The sequence below is a fragment of the Nansenia antarctica genome (assembly GCF_963989245.1).
Source record: "Nansenia antarctica genome assembly, chromosome: 2".
Lineage (NCBI taxonomy): Eukaryota > Metazoa > Chordata > Actinopteri > Argentiniformes > Microstomatidae > Nansenia > Nansenia antarctica.
In genome coordinates this window covers 80,874,843-80,891,797 of record NC_137675.1, presented here as the reverse complement: position 1 = coordinate 80,891,797, position 16,955 = coordinate 80,874,843, and the positions used below count along the sequence as shown (strand labels likewise).

Sequence of the window (16,955 nt, the reverse complement as noted above, 5' to 3'; positions counted from 1 at the left end):
CCCTAAGTGACTGTCATCTCTAAGGGACTGTCATCCCCTAAGTGACTGTCATCCCTAAGTGACTGTCATCCCTAAGTGACTGTCATCTCTAAGTGACTGTCATCTCTAATTGACTGTCGTCCCTAAGTGACTGTCGTCTCTAAGTGACTGTCATCCCCAAGTGACTGTCGTCCCTAAGTGACAGTCGTCCCTAAGTGACTGTCATCTCTAAGTTACTGTCGTCCCTAAGTGACTGTCATCCCTAAGTGACTGTCATCTCTAAGTGACTGTCATCCCTAAGTGACTGTCATCCCTAAGTGACTGTCATCTCTAAGTGACTGTCATCCCTAAGTGACTGTCATCTCTAAGTTACTGTCATCTCTAAGTGACTGTCATCCCTAAGTGACTGTCATCTCTAAGTGACTGTCGTCCCTAAGTGACTGTCATCTCTAAGTGACTGTCATCCCTAAGTGACTGTCATCTATAAGTGACTGTCATCCCTAAGTGACTGTCATCTATAAGTGACTGTCATCCCTAAGTGACTGTCATCTCTAAGTGACTGTCGTCCCTAAGTGACTGTCATCTCTAAGTGACTGTCGTTCCCTAAGTGACTGTCGTCCCTAAGTGACTGTCATCTCTAAGTGACTGTCGTCTCTAAGTGACTGTCGTCCCTAAGTGACTGTCATCCCTAAGTGACTGTCATCTCTAAGTGACTGTCATCCCTAAGTGACTGTCATCCCTAAGTGACTGTCATCTCTAAGTGACTGTCATCTCTAAGTGACTGTCATCCCCAAGTGACTGTCATCTCTAAGTGACTGTCGTCCCTAAGTGACTGTCATCTCTAAGTGACTGTCATCCCTAAGTGACTGTCGTCCCTAAGTGACTGTCGTCCCTAAGTGACTGTCGTCCCTAAGTGACTGTCGTCCCTAAGTGACTGTCATCTCTAAGTGACTGTCGTCCCTAAGTGACTGTCGTCCCTAAGTGACTGTCATCCCTAAGTGACTGTCATCTCTAAGTGACTGTCATCTCTAAGTGACTGTCATCCCTAAGTGACTGTCATCCCTAAGTGACTGTCATCTCTAAGTGACTGTCATCTCTAAGTGACTGTCATCCCTAAGTGACTGTCATCTCTAAGTGACTGTCATCCCTAAGTTACTGTCGTCCCTAAGTGACTGTCATCTCTAAGTGACTGTCGTCCCTAAGTGACTGTCATCCCTAAGTGACTGTCGTCCCTAAGTGACTGTCGTCTCTAAGTGACTGTCATCTCTAAGTGACTGTCATCCCTAAGTGACTGTCGTCCCTAAGTGACTGTCATCTCTAAGTGACTGTCATCTCTAAGTGACTGTCATCCCTAAGTGACTGTCGTCCCTAAGTGACTGTCATCTCTAAGTGACTGTCATCTCTAAGTGACTGTCATCCCTAAGTGACTGTCATCTCTAAGTGACTGTCGTCCCTAAGTGACTGTCATCTCTAAGTGACTGTCGTCCCTAAGTGACTGTCGTCTCTAAGTGACTGTCATCCCTAAGTGACTGTCGTCCCTAAGTGACTGTCGTCCCTAAGTGACTGTCATCTCTAAGTGACTGTCATCTCTAAGTGACTGTCATCTCTAAGTGACTGTCGTCCCTAAGTGACTGTCATCTCTAAGTGACTGTCATCCCTAAGTGACTGTCATCTCTAAGTGACTGTCATCCCTAAGTGACTGTCATCTCTAAGTGACTGTCATCTCTAAGTGACTGTCATCCCTAACTGACTGTCGTCCCTAAGTGACTGTCATCTCTAAGTGACTGTCATCTCTAAGTGACTGTCATCTCTAAGTGACTGTCATCCCTAACTGACTGTCGTCCCTAAGTGACTGTCATCTCTAAGTGACTGTCATCTCTAAGTGACTGTCGTCCCTAAGTGACTGTCATCCCTAAGTTACTGTCGTCCCTAAGTGACTGTCATCCCCAAGTTACTGTCGTCCCTAAGTGACTGTCATCTCTAAGTTACTGTCGTCCCTAAGTGACTGTCATCCCTAAGTGACTGTCATCTCTAAGTGACTGTCGTCCCTAAGTGACTGTCATCCCTAAGTTACTGTCGTCCCTAAGTGACTGTCATCCCCAAGTTACTGTCGTCCCTAAGTGACTGTCATCTCTAAGTTACTGTCGTCCCTAAGTGACTGTCATCTCTAAGTTACTGTCGTCCCTAAGTGACTGTCATCCCTAACTGACTGTCATCTCTAAGTGACTGTCATCCCAGTAATACCCAGTGTCTGGTATAGACAGCACTCCAGTTGAGGGGGGATGAGGGGGGATGGCATCCCCCCTGAAATAAAAATGTTAAAAATCATCCCCCTTCTAAAACTGCCATCCCTCCTTTCCATCCCTTATGTCATTTTATCAATGAACGTGGTATTATATTATATTACTGCTATTTCAACATTTAGTTTTGCGCATATTGAGTAAAATACTGTGGGCGAGGGGGCACGCACACATGCAATGACATTTTTTACCAAGTCACTGACACTGAAGTCACTGACGCTGTGAGGATGCTAAAATTGTCCCCATATGATAAAATCCACCATCCCCCCTGATTTTCTTTTACAACTTGAGTACTGAGTATAGAGGTCATTTGGGGACGGGATGGAGAGGCTCAAATGGCAGCCGTGGCAACGTGGGCGGGCAGATGAAGGGGACCCCTGGGAATGAGGAGGGGAGTGTTGCTATAGGGATAGAACTCACCACGTCAACATTCTCTAAGAGGGTTAGAAGATAAATGTCTCCTCAAGAAGATAAACGTCCCCAAGGGTTTGTGAAGTTAAGTCATTTCTATTGTTCTGATAATTTCTTTGGACAGTACTCTCTGATCATTTCCTTTTTATCAACTTTGGTAACACTTTACAGGCCCTATTATGCACTTCATAAGTCTTAAGCAATAAGACGAGGCGGTAGATCTAAACTTAAGACGTGGAGGCGTGGTCAAGGCCACTTTGCTATTATGCGTGCGGTAGTGGGCGCCTAAAACCCGGCGCTAAGCAAAGAAATTAGTCATGGGTGTGTTTTGGGCGTCTTCTCAATCAACCCAATCAGCGTGCCAGGTGCCATTCCCTTTAAGAACCGGCTGCGTTGAGTCATTAGCGCTATGCTATTATGGAAGTCCTAAGAAGGAGGTCAGCGCGCTTCTCTGCCTCTCCCTTCTGAAATAAAGCATTTATACTGTGACCGTAATTGACGTCTTGCCGTGGAGCCACGTGCGTGTTCATGTGTGCCCACATGCATGCGCAAACCGCGGAGGCGCGCTCGTGTTTCAAAACGTGCATGAAGTCTAAACTTAAGAACTTTTCAAACCACTTCTTAGCGCTAGGAGCAAAGTCAGATCGCATAATAGCAGGGGCGCCTAGTGCACTTCATTAACATATGAACACTCCCATAATGAGTAATATATGCACGGGAGTATTACGTCTTATGTGTGGGCGCCTATCGACACCGGCATAATAGCAGTAGCGCGTATGAAGCGCATAATAAGGGTGGCGGTAGGTCTTAACCTGGCGGTGCGTCTTAATTAAGACTTAAGACGGCAAGTTAAGAAGTGCATAATAGGGCCCTACATGTTTGGAAAGTGTTTACAAATGGTTTATAGTCAGTTAATTAATCATCAAAAACATTAATTTAGACTGATCGACACAGGGATCAAATTGGGAATTTGCAATCAGGAGACAGTTTTTAATCCTAACTATTAGTATCAGGGTTAGTTTATAGAGCATTTATAAAGCATTAATAACTGGCACCTGAATGCAAACTCCCTTTTTGGCAACAAGTAAATATCGAAAATGTGTCTAAAATTATGAGTTATAACTGTTTGAAAATAATTTCGGAGCCTTCAGTTCCAATCTCTTTACCATCTCCATATCTACCAGTTCTAGAAACACAGACAAACACACAGTACAGTTAGCCAAATATTATAATCCCAAACTGCAATCAAATCTTTGACAACAGATTATCAATGCATGTTACAGTTTTTCTCTATCGCTTTAACACGTTTAGTCAAAGCATAGCTCATTTTCTCTTAACACATAACCAGTGATGCCGGTAACGCGTTACTAAGTTACTCTAATCTGAATACTTTTTTCAGTAACGAGTATTCTAACGCGATACTATTTCCAAATCAGTAATCGGATTAAAGTTACTTATTCAAGTGACTGTGCGTTACTATTGCGTTACTACCTCATAACTTAGGCTAAATGCAGTATTTCTTTGTAATGTTCGATAGTAAACAAACATTTGTTTGCTTTTCTCGCGTCTTGGGGAGTGACGTCAGTGCTCACGTTTTCAACACGAGGTTGCAGCAGAATCGCTCACGTGTATCACCACGCTGATTGCACAGTGTAAACAGAAGAATGGAGCGAGAACAGAGATATGCGTTAAATAGCTGGAAATATAAGGATTATTTTGAGTTTGTGTCAGCAAAGGATGACAAGAACATAAATGTTCGTTGTACACTCTGTGCTGGCAAGAAAATATTGTCCTGTGGTAAAAGCCTGAATGGTCAGGGTAGGTTTTAGGTTTTGTGAAACCACTCCTTGCTAGTTACTGTTAAATAAAGATTATATTTATTTGATTGTTTAAAAACAAGTATTTATGTTGGGTGAGGCAAAGAAAGACTCTTTATTTTGTTGTTTTAAGTTATTGTTTAAAGTTTAATTATGTAATTTAAGTTACTGTTAAAATAAAGTGAGTTTTGGCAAAACCAGTTTTCATTTTTATGTTGCGGGGGGGGGGGGGGGGGGGTCGGGTGCCTAGGCAGCTGCCAATAGTAACTAAAAAAGTAACTCGTAATCTAACTTAGTTACTTTTAAAATCAAGTAATCAGTAAAGTAACTAGATTACTTTTTAAAGGAGTAATCAGTAATCAGTAATCAGAATACTTTTTCAAAGTAACTGTGGCAACACTGCACATAACACAAATCCAAAAACTCACACACTAAACCCTAAACTCCACAAATCTCTTGCAAAAGCAAACCCTGCATTCAAAATAATGTTATGTCTTCTCAAAATGAAATGAGGTCACAGACCATCAAATGAATAGACACTTGTAACAACCAATTGAACCCTGATGTGCACAATGGAAAACACGATGATCAGTGGAAAACAGTAATGATAAGATTATCAGTAGGCCTTTTGCATTTTCAGTGTTACACTACATAGCCTGTTTTCATACTCAAATATAAAACACAGAAATGCAAGAGTAGAAAGTTATTTTTATTCATTTATGTACACATCTCAGCAATGACAGTTGGATTTGTAAAGTGTTCTTCATACAGAACAAAAAATAGAAAAAAGAAAATATATGCATATACTACACAAAGGCCACAAGACCTCGTCGACATCACAGGCAATGTTCTCCCTGGCCAAGCAGAGGGGAAAGTATCGCCTGGCATGACGAATCCAGCCTTGATATACCCTTTCAACACAGGAGAGCTCACCTTTGGCCCTTTTATTGCTAAAGCTATGATTGCTAATTCAAATACAATAGGTGCCCATATGAGGAGTGTGATTGTATGATTGGTGGTTTGAGTTTAGCATTCTGAATGGTGGTGTTTTCCATGTGAGCACAAGAGATTTTATCAAGGAAGAGTGTGCCAAATGTAGATAATTGTGTTTAGTGTGTTGTTAACTGTGTGGTTTAGAGCTGCAAAATGCGAGATAAGCAAGAAATGTGTTTGTCATTGTGAAGAATTGGTGTGACATAAAAAAACACCAGTTTCAGGTTTTGGTCATTGTGTTTGAGGGTCGGATGTTAGTGTTAAAGCGATAGAGAAAAACTGTATGAGAAAAGGACCGGTATGTAGCAATCACGTTTTCTAAAAGCCTCCCTAATGGTTGTTATGACAACCATGTTTCATCTGTAGCCATCAGAGAATGAGATTCCTTCGAGACATTTTTTTCATTTACGAACATTGTTTTGGTCCCGCGAAAACGCTTTCTAAAACCTGGGGTTGGTACTGCCAGGGGTGTTCTAAGGGAGTGGACGCGTCGTGTACACATGCAGAAACACAGCTAATGTCCGACACAGCAAGTCCATTTCGGGGGTTTATGTGACTATTAGGTAGGATGTTGTTGTTAGGGACGCCGAACTGAGTGTCGCTGCAGTGGCCAGAGGTGACAGATTTCCGATAAACTTCTGCCCAGTTCCTTTAACACCAGAGGACGTTCATATCGACCACTCCTAGATGGACTTACTGCCACAAGATTAAATATTCAATACGTAATTGCCCATACAACCAAGGTTGTAAAGAACAAGAATCTCCTTCATCAGTCTCATTAGCATGTCCACATTTACTAGTTCTAGATTGTTCTACTACAGTAATACAGCTCCAATCTCCTACCCTTGGCTTCTAGTTGTAGAGGGTTCTACTACACTAATACCTCCTACTAATACTAATTAGTACTAATTAATTAATACTAATACTAATAGCTCCTATCTCTTCTATCAGAATCAGAACTTTTTTGCTTTTATTAACTCCCAATGTAAAAGTACACAAGAGTCAAATTCTTTGGCTTTGGTTCCTCAACACTGGCATTGCGTCTACCATGTCCATATCTACAGTACCAGTTTCAGACGGTTCTACCAACCTAGTCCATGTCTACAGTACCAGTTGTGGATGGTTCTACTAACCTTGCGGCCGCCTGTGTTGAGTCGTAGCGGGGTCAAGTAGGGGTCAAAGATCATGTGGTTGGTCTCGATGTTGACGGGCGACTGCCTCTTGCCCATGGAACACAGGTTCCAGGCCGAGTTCACCAGGCCCCAGAACGACGGAACTATAAACAACAACAACAACAACAACAACAACAAAACAAGCACAGTTATTTAGGACATGCTTTTAAAATACGGTCAATGATTTGGTCAACGTTTTATCCAGCACTGTGTACTAGTAAGAGTACATCTAAAGGAAGTATCAGCTAAACCTGGACGTGAACTAAATCCTATCATTCGGTTCCATGCATTACGAGAAGTCCGTCCTACGATTTCTACCTTCACCAGCCTCCCCTGCTAAATACTCCCAGGCCAAATGCAAATGCAGGCTAGAGTCTCTGATGATTCCACTGGAGGAAGAGGCAGAACTATTTAAATGCGCAGGGCGGATGTTGGACCAGAGCTGTATGCTGACTATTCATGATGAAGCATGATTATGTAGATCAAGAATCATCATTCATAATCACCCAGAACATCTCCTAGGTAACGGAAAGTACACAGATACACGCACACTCTGTGTGAGACACACACACACACACACACACAAACACACACACACACACACACACACACAGACACAGACACACAGACACACACACACACACACACAGAATGCGCCCCCCCCCACTCCATCCTTGAACCCCCCCCCCCCCCCTCTCCATCCCTCGTCCTCCCCCTTCCCTCCTCCCCCCCCCCCCCCCCCCCCTCTCTCCCTGGCATGATACTTGTGGTTGACACTCTCTCTACCCCTCCTCTCATCCTCCTTTCTCCTCTCTCTCTATCTCCTAACAGATGTGGCGGTCCTCACCTCACCAGGGCAATCCCCCCCTATCTCTTTCCATCCTCCCTCCCTCACTCCCTCCCTCCCTCCCTGGCCGGTTTTCGACAGATCTCAGGACACAAGGGAAGGAGAAAGAGAGAGAGTTACGGAGAGAAGGAGGGAGGGAGAGAGGAAGAGAGAGGGGAGATGGAGAGAGAGAGAGGGAGGGAGAAGGGAGAGAGAGAAAGGGAGAGGGAGATAGAGAGAGAGAGGGAGGGAGAGAGAGGGGAGATGGAGGGAGAGAGAGGTAGAAGGGAGAGAGAGAGGGAAGGAGAAGGGAGAGAGGGGGGAGGGAAAGGGAGGGAGGGAGAAGGGAGAGAGAGAGGGAGGGAGAAGGGAGAGAGGGGGGAGGGAAAGGGAGAGGGAGATAAAGAGAGAGAGAGAGAGAGAGAGAGAGAGAGAGAGAGAGAGAGAGAGAGAGAGAGAGAGAGAGAGAGAGAGAGAGAGAGAGAGAGAGAAAGAATGCCCTGGCTTTGACCGCAGAGGTTTACCTCTGTTCTTTAGACAGTGACACATTGCGTGGGCAGAGCGGAAGCGGTCTAGGGCTGCTACCTCTTCTCTATTCACTGTCTTTTCTTAAAGATTCAACCCTCGTCCTTTTCCCCATCTGCCTATAGGGGGCAGTGTGCACACAGCAGCACTAACCACTGGTCCAAGCGCGGTCACGACACAGGCGTTCATACAATCACACCAAAAATACACTCCTCAGAACCAATTTCAGCAGATGTTAAAAAAAAGAAGGATCTTACATTTTCTATCTGCGTGTCAATAAAAGTCTTGTATCTTGTATTTGTGTAAGTAATTAAGTAAGTAAAGCTTTATTTATATAGCACCTTTCATACAAGAAATGCAGCTCAAAGTGCTACAACAGAACATAAAGTGAATATAAAAACATATACAAGCATAGAATGAATATAAAAGCAGGGGAAAACAGTAAAAAGAAAAGGTAAAGATAAAATACAATAAAATAAGAGAAGTCGATAAAATATTTTTTAAAAATGCAGAAAAGATGTGTGTCAATAAAAGATTTTAAAAAATGCAGAAAAGGTGTATTAACTCACTTGGACTGCACTTATACTAACTGCCACAGGACAAGAGTGTCAAGTGTTATATGTGGTCGTTAGCAACAACATTTCGATTGGCTACAAAATGAAGCATAATCATTCCTGCCTTTTTGGTGAATAAAGTCACCCTTGGCACTGGCAGAATGTTTGACAATTTGTTTAACCGTCTCACTGTCTCCGTTGTCAGACTTTGATGATGTCACAACCTTGTAATCCTCTCTCTCTCCGAATACTGAGAATGACAATAAGAACACGGTATGGTGTTTGATACCGTTCCTCATTCCATTCCAAGCATTACAATGAGCCTGTCCTTCGATTTCTACATGAGCCTACTACATCTCCTTCCCTCCCTCCTCTCCCTCCCATCCCTTTGTTCCCTCTATCATCTTCTCTTTCATCCGATGCCTCGGTGTTATCGGAGGTTTACAGAGAGAATGGTCCTCGCTCAGCTCCTTTGATTCTCTGAGGACGAGGTCAGGGCGTTGTTACTGTCTCTTGTACAAAGGGAGGCTGGAGGAGGTAGAAATCGGAGGACGGGCTCATTGTGTTCATTGTATAGGCTCATGATACCATTCCTCTTTCCATCCCATGCAATACAATGGAGTCTGTCCTCCGACTTGTACCTCCGCCAGCCTCCCCTGTCTCACAATCATTGTACATAATGTTGTTTTATATGATAGGTACTGTCTCTCTGGTGTCATGGCTGTATAGGTGGGTGAATGCGGAGCTCTCCATCATGCTGTATTGTAAATTAATACCACCAACCTCGGTTAAGTGGTAATAAAATGATCTTGTATCTTGTACCTGTGTGTCAATAAAATAATCGTATATCTTGTATATGTGTGTCAATAAAATAATCTTATATCTTGTATATGTATACTATATATGTCAATAAAATAATCTTATATCTTGGGTCAGTGTGTCAATAAAATAATCTTATATCTTGTGTCTGTGTGCCAATAAAATAATCTTATATCTTGGGTCTGTGTGTCAATAAAATAATATTATATCTTCTTTATGTGTGTCAATAAAATAATCGTATATCTTGTATCTGTGTGTCAATAAAACCATCCTATATCTTCCATGTGTACGTCAATAAAATAATTGTATATCTTGGGTCTGTGTGTCAATAAAATAATCTTATATCTTGTGTCTGTGTGTCAATAAAATAATCTTATATCTTCTATATGTGTGTCAATAAAATAATCTTATATCTTTTATCTGTGTCAATAAAATAATATTGGGTCTACTGCGTCTCCCTTGTCTCATAATGCTGAGCAGAGAAGCGTGCTGAAGTGGCATGACAGATAGACTGTAATAAACGCAAGGCTAATTGCTACATAAATTCATCTCACTGCCCTCCCTGGCTTTCTCATTTGGTCATTTGAGCAGTAAAAGCATCAGAATAAATGATGAGGCAGCAAAGCCAAGCCTACATGATACTTTATCAGGCTCTCATCAGGAGATTGAACTTGGTGTGTGTGTGTGTGCGTGTATGAACTGGGAGGCTGAATCTTCTATCAAGAGAGAGAGAGGGAGTAAATGTGTGTGTGTGTGTGTGTGTGTGTGTATGAACTGTGAGGCTGAATCTTCTATCAAGAGAGAGGGAGGGAGTAAGAGTCTGTGTGTGTGTGTGTGTGTGTGTGTGTGTGTGTGTGTGTGTGCGCGTGCCTGTGTGTTTCTGTTTGTCTGTGTGAATCTGCCTGAGCGTCCCCTGACTGTCTCTGGTCTGTGCTGTGCTCAGGTGTCTCTGGTCTGTGCTGTGCTCAGGTGTCTCTGGTCTGTGCTGTGCTCAGGTGTATTTTGGGCCTGGTAGCAGGTGCACATAGCAGGTGCAGCCTAGAACATTCTAGAACAGGACTGAAACCCAGAGCCTGCCTTTACCTTTATTAACACACACACACACACACACACACACACACACACACACACACACACACACACACACATTATCACACACACACACACACACACACACACACACACACACACACATTATCACACACACAAGCACATGCACACACACACACACACACACACATTATCACACACACACACACACACGCACACACACGTGCGCGCACACACACACACACACACACACACACACACACACACACACACAGAAACGTGTTAGATGAGGACATCACAAAATGCCTTGCTGCAAATAAGAATCTCCCATTGGGTAAAGCCCCAGTGCCACCCTGTCCAATTGAAATATTAGTTATTTCGGGCCTTGTGGTTACGCAGCAAAGACACAGTCATTCCCAGTTTCATTCCCAGTTTCATTCCCAGTTTCATTCCCAGCCAAAAGAGGCTAATGGAGTATTTTAGGAACTTTATCAGACACCAGCACAGCAACATAGAAACGTCCACTCATCCAACCCTTCATTTAGGAACACTATACTAATACTGGGTAGGGCCTCCCTTTATTAGGAACACTATACTAATACTGGGTAGGGCCTCCCTTTATTAGGAACACGATACTAATACTGGGTAGGGCCTCCCTTTATTAGGAACACTATACTAATACTGGGTAGGGCCTCCCTTTATTAGGAACATGATACTAATACTGGGTAGGGCCTCCCTTTATTAGGAACATGATACTAATACTGGGTAGGGCCTCCCTTTGCTCTCAAAACAGCCTAAATTCTTAGTGGCATTGATTCCACAAGATGTTGGAAACATTCCTTTGAGATTCTGGTCCATGATGACATGATTGCATGATTGCATCACGCAATTCCTGCAGATTTTTCAGGTGTACTTTCAAGCTGTGAATCTTCCGTTTTACCACAGGTGTTGGGTATCGGATTCAGATCCGGTGATTGGGAAGGCCACCATCATGTTCGTGAAACCAGTTTGAGATGACTTTTGCTTTGACAACTTTTAGGGTGTTCCTAATAAAGTTTTGCGTGAGTGTATGTGGCAGCAGGTAATACAGACACACATATGCTTATAGGAAGAGGAGGAAACAGCTGATTGAGTGAAGGGATGAATGGGTGAAGAGGAGAGTGGGTGAAGAGGAGAGGGAGTGAAGAGCAGAGGGAGTGAAGGGATGAGTGGGTGAAGGGCTGAGAGAATAAAGGGCTGAGAGAGTGAAGGGGAGAGTGAGTGAAGAGGGGTGAAGAGGGGTGAAAGCAGAGGGAGTGAAGAGGAGAGGGAGTGAAGAGCTGAGAGAGTGAAGAGGAGAGGGGGTGAAGAGCAGACGGAGTGAAGAGGAGAGAGAGTGAAGAGCTGAGAGAGTGAAGAGGAGAGGGGGTGAAGAGGAGAGGGAGTGAAGGGCTGAGAGAGTGAAGAGCTGAGAGAGTGAAGAGGAGAGGGAGTGAAGAGCTGAGAGAGTGAAGAGCTGAGAGAGTGAAGAGGAGAGGGAGTGAAGAGGAGAGAGAGTGAAGAGCTGAGGGAGTGAAGAGGAGAGAGAGTGAAGAGCTGAGTGGGTGAACAGCAGAGAGAGTGAAGAGGAGAGAGAGTGAAGAGCAGAGGGAGTGAAGGGCAGAGGGAGTGAAGAGCAGAGGGAGTGAAGGGCAGAGGGAGTGAAGAGGAGAGTGAGTGAAGGGCAGAGAGTGGGAACAGCTCACACTAAGAGAACAACAACCTCTGCTCCTTTGCCCTGCCACTTCCTAGTGTCCTCCTAGGTGTCAGTGCAGGACAGGTCCATCGCATGGCACTGCAACACTGACAGCCCATGTGTGTGTGTGTGTGTGTGTGTGTGTGTGTGTGTGTGTGTGCTTGCGTGCGTCTGTGTGTGTGTGTGTGTGTGTGTGCGTGCGTGCGCGCGTGCGTGTGTGTGCGTGTGTGTGCATGGGTGCGTGCGTGTTTACTTGTGTGTGTGCGTGCGCGAGTGTGTGTGTGTGTGTACTCTACCTAAACAACGCGTCACGTCACTGACTAAAGAGCAGAGTTAAACCTGCGTAGTCTGACCGCCCCTGTCTTTCTGCCTGATTGGGTCTAGACGCTTATATTCTACGGCTTGCGTGGGTTTCTGGGGGAACCTTTAAATAACCACAGATTTACACCGTAAAAATAACCAGGAAAATCCCTCCCTTTTGTACATTGGGATTATGTTTTCCAATTTTCCGGGTAGTCTCTCAGAGAGCAGCGTAGCAGACAGAACTGGGGCAGGTCACAGGTGATGCTTTCACCCCAATGGACTCTGGACAGAGCGGAGGCACCTGGGGCGAGTTTTCCTACGGTTCTGATAGAAGGTAGAGACAGGAGAAGAGAGGGATGACTGGAGGTGGAGAGAGAGAGAGGGAGGGATGAGTGGAGGTGGAGAAGAGAGGGACGACAGTGTATTATGGGGGTGTATTTCCTATTATGGGGGTGTATTTCTTATTATGGGGGTGTATTTCTTATTATGGGGGTGTATTTCTTATTATGGGGGTGTAAGTCCCTCTACTGCTCCTGTATTAGGAAACAGAACCTCTCTTTCTTTCTTTTTTATTTTATTTTCTATATTACAAATAAGCAACAACAACAACAACAAACACAATGATGGCATCAAACCCACACCAGATAGCAGCCTGCATCAGGAAGAACCTCTCCTTCTAGAGACTACAGGGAGTCACACTCACTCTCCACCCACCGTCTTATCGCCTTGGTGGGCGGAGGAGAGCCAATGAGAGTCGGCACACAAGACTATAAGAAAGAACATGCTAGACTAGGGGCCGGTTTCACAGACAAGGCATAAGTCCTAGAAGCATCTTCGATGGAGATTTTATATTGAAAGTGTGATTTAGTCCAGGATTAGGCATAGGCCCAATCCCATTTCTTATTTTTACCCCAACCCCTTGTTTTGGAGTGTCACTCGCTTTTCGGCTTGCCCCTCAGAACAGAGTTATAAGGGGTAGTGGTTGAAGTCTTCCCCTATGAATCTGTTGTAAGTCGCTTTGGAATAAAGCGTCTGCTAAATGCCAAAAATGTGAATGTAAAAATGTAAATAGGACAACCTAGGTAGTAGTATCAGTAGTATCATAGAGAAGCATGGACGCTCACGATTCGTTCGCAACTTATAAGTTTCACTCTATGAATCGATCAAACAAGTCATCAACCACTCTTTCTCGTTCTCCCCCTTCTCTGTTAGTGATGTCTGGAAAGCCTAGACCCTAGGAAATCGGCAGGTCCTGACAATCTTCCCCCTCTCTTTCTGCGCCTTGCTGCAGATTTCATTGCAGAACCTGTATCACACATTTTCAATTTATCTATTTCTAACAATGTGATGCCAGAGGTCTGGAAAACCGCTTCTTTTGTGCTCCCACTTCTGAAGGGGGGTGACCCAAAATGTTTGAACAACTACAGACCAATTTCAAAGCTTTCTGTCCTAGCCAAGGTCCTTGAGCGACTAATTAACGATCAGATCAAGGACTTCCTAGATTCACACAACATCCTATCGCCCCTTCAGTCTGGCTTTAGGAAGCAGCACAGCACAGTGTCTGCTGCTGTCAAAGTGGTTAATGATATTACTGAGGCTTTGGATAAGAAGAATCACTGTGCTGCACTTTTTATCGACTTGTCTAAAGCCTTTGACACCGTCGATCATGCCATCTTATGCCAGCGCCTCTCTGATATTGGGCTGTCCCCTCATGCTGTTGGCTGGTTCACAACGGAAACAGTCTGTGCAGTTTGGTGATCTCTCATCCAACTTGCTCACTGTTTCCAATGGGGTGCCACAGGGTTCGGTCTTGGGGCCAACTCTCTTCACCATTTATATCAATGAAATAGGATTAATCTCTAATGCAGCTGTTCATTTGTATGCGGATGACACAATCTTGTATTGCTTTGCAGCCTCTATCAACCGTGCCTTCGAGGCTTTGCAGACTGCTTTTGATGCCCTTCAGTCCCAGCTGTTTCAGCTCAGACTGGTGTTGAATACAGGGAAGACCAAAGTCATGCATTTTTCCAATAACAAGCGGGTGCCAAGTGCTCTTCCTGACATTGTATCATGTCAGGGTTCACCTATTGAGCTTGTGCCAAACTACAAATACCTTGGCATTCAACTGGACGACAGCCTCTCTTTTCAACTGCACATAGACAACCTTATAAAGAAACTGAAATTGAAGCTAAGCTTTTTCTTTAGAAACAAGTATTGTTTCTCAGCTGCTGCAAGAAAACGTCTGGTTGCTGCCACCTTTCTGCCTCTCTTGGACTACGGTGATGTCTTGTACATGAATGCCTCTGCTACCTCTCTTCAACATCTGGATGCAGTTTACCATGGCGCGTTAAGGTTTATAACAGGCTGTAAACCCCTTATGCATCACTGTGTGCTATACTCTCTGGTTAACTGGTCATCTCTCTCTATCCGCCGAACCCTTCACTGGTATATTTTCATTTACAAATCCATCCTTGGTCTGCTCCCCTCCTACCTTTCTAACCACCTGTCACGCAAGCAATCCGTCTACGGCCTTCGCACACAGGACATCATCACATACTCCATCCCCTTGGTCCGGACCAAGAAAGGCAAAAGGGCGTTCTCATTTGCAGCCCCTTCCTCTTGGAATTCTTTACAGCAGAGTCTGAAACTGTCTCATCTGATCCCTCTTTCCAGTTTCAAGCTCTTGCTGAGAGACATACAGTGCGAGTCCATGATTTGTTCTTGCAATTGAGTTGACCCTCCCTTTTGCCCATTGCTGACCCCTCCCTGTCCCTAGCTCTTTAGCTGTCTAGTTTTAGGTTTTGTAGTTTTAGTTTAGTTTTAGATTATCTTAGACTGTTTTAGACTAGTTTTAGTTTTAGACTATGTAGTTTTAGTTTAGTTTTAGACTATGTAGGCCAGGTTTTGTATTGTATTTGTTTGTGGTAGATGTTGTATGCCTGTGAACAGGTCACACTTGAAAATTAGCCCTTGGGGCTCAATGTGTTTTTACCTGTATAAATAAAGGTAAAATAAAAAAATAAAAAAATAAATCAAATAAAAAATACTTAATTACCATCAACGGGGGGAAATGCGACATGGAAATATGTCAAAATCATGTAATGCACAAATCAGCCTTAAAACAATGTTGTAACGTTAGCTAGCTAGCTAGCTAGAGACATCAGCATATTAGTGAATTTAAAAAAAAGTTTGTTATAAAGAAAAGGTGTGTACATTGAAATTACATTCAACAAAAATAATACAATGGTTATCATCATTTTGTAATCTTTATTAACGAAGAAAATAATTACATTGGTGGTTTTCTTTTGTTGCTTGTGCGTTCGCATTCTGGGAGATTTCGCATAAAACTCAATTTGGAGTGTGCCTCTGAAAAAAATCAGTTTGAGGGCCATGTAGCCCTACCTCTTCTCCCTACCCTGCCCTCCCAACAACAGTCGGACGCCTACACGTGAACGCACAAAACGGAGGAGGAGGGCTAACACCTAAGTGGCAGGGGCAAGGGGTGAAATGGGATTGGGCCTTAAGCCTCGTCTGTGAAACCGGCCCAGTACGTTTTTCAATACACAATGTTTCGTAACACAGATGTGTTTGACACCACTCCTCGTTCCGGTAGCACAAACAATAATCAAGGATTATAATCCGTGAAACTACAATCCAGAACCCAACAGACAACACCTACAGCTGAATGTGATTTGTGGTTTATTGAGAGGTATGATAACAGATAATGTACAAATGCAGGATTGGTGGGAGGGTGGATTGGTTGGTGGATCCAAGGGTGGGGGGGTCCATGGTATTATTGGCAAGGGAGGCCTGGAGGTCTTCTGGCTTGGAGGGCGGGGGTTGGGGGTTGGGGGGCAGGGGGCGGGGGGGGGTCCATGTAAACCTTGTGGTCTGACTAGTGATAATATCCCCAGGTCCTGATCTCTCCATCATCCATCTTCATAGAGGATTACACTCCATCTGCTCTCTCTCTCTCTCTCTCTCTGTCTCTCTCTCTCTCTCTCCCTCTCTCTCTCTCTCTCCCTCTCTCTTTCTCTCTCTCTCTTTTTCTCTCTCTCTCTCTCTCTCTTTCTCTCTCTCTCACTCTCTCTTTCTCCCTCTCTCTCTCTTTCTCTCTCTCTCTCTCTCTCTCTCTCTCTTTCTCTCTCTTTCTCACTTTTTCTTTCTCTCTCTCGTCAGGCTAGCAGCAACACATCTTATTTGCAGCAGGCCCAGACAGGATCAGTTCTGCTGTCCTGAATGTCTGTGCTGAACAACTGGCTCCAATCTTCACAATCATTTTCAACACCTCCCTCCGCCAATGCACAGTTCCTCAGTGCTTCAAAGCCTCCATCATAATCCCTGTACCAAAATCAACCAAGATCTCCAGCCTCAATGACTACAGGCCAATCGCTCTGACATCTGTGGCCATGAAGGCGTATGAGCGCATCGTCCTCTCCTACCTAAAAACCCACACCACCCCCCTGATGGACACTTATCAATTTGCCTATCG

The 16,955-nt window shown here is 44.1% G+C and overlaps 1 protein-coding gene across 1 annotated transcript in view; it reads right to left on the bottom strand.

Moving 5' to 3' along the window:
* LOC308176075 (carbonic anhydrase-related protein 10-like) overlaps window positions 1-16,955 on the bottom strand; it is a gene marked incomplete at both ends in the record, with an annotated part of 44,659 nt that overhangs the window by 19,538 nt on the left and 8,166 nt on the right. Inside the window, one exon of the mRNA XM_080550676.1 lies at window positions 6,634-6,776. Coding sequence (XP_080406802.1) covers window positions 6,634-6,776 — 143 coding nt within the window. The remainder of the gene's footprint in view (window positions 1-6,633; window positions 6,777-16,955) is intronic.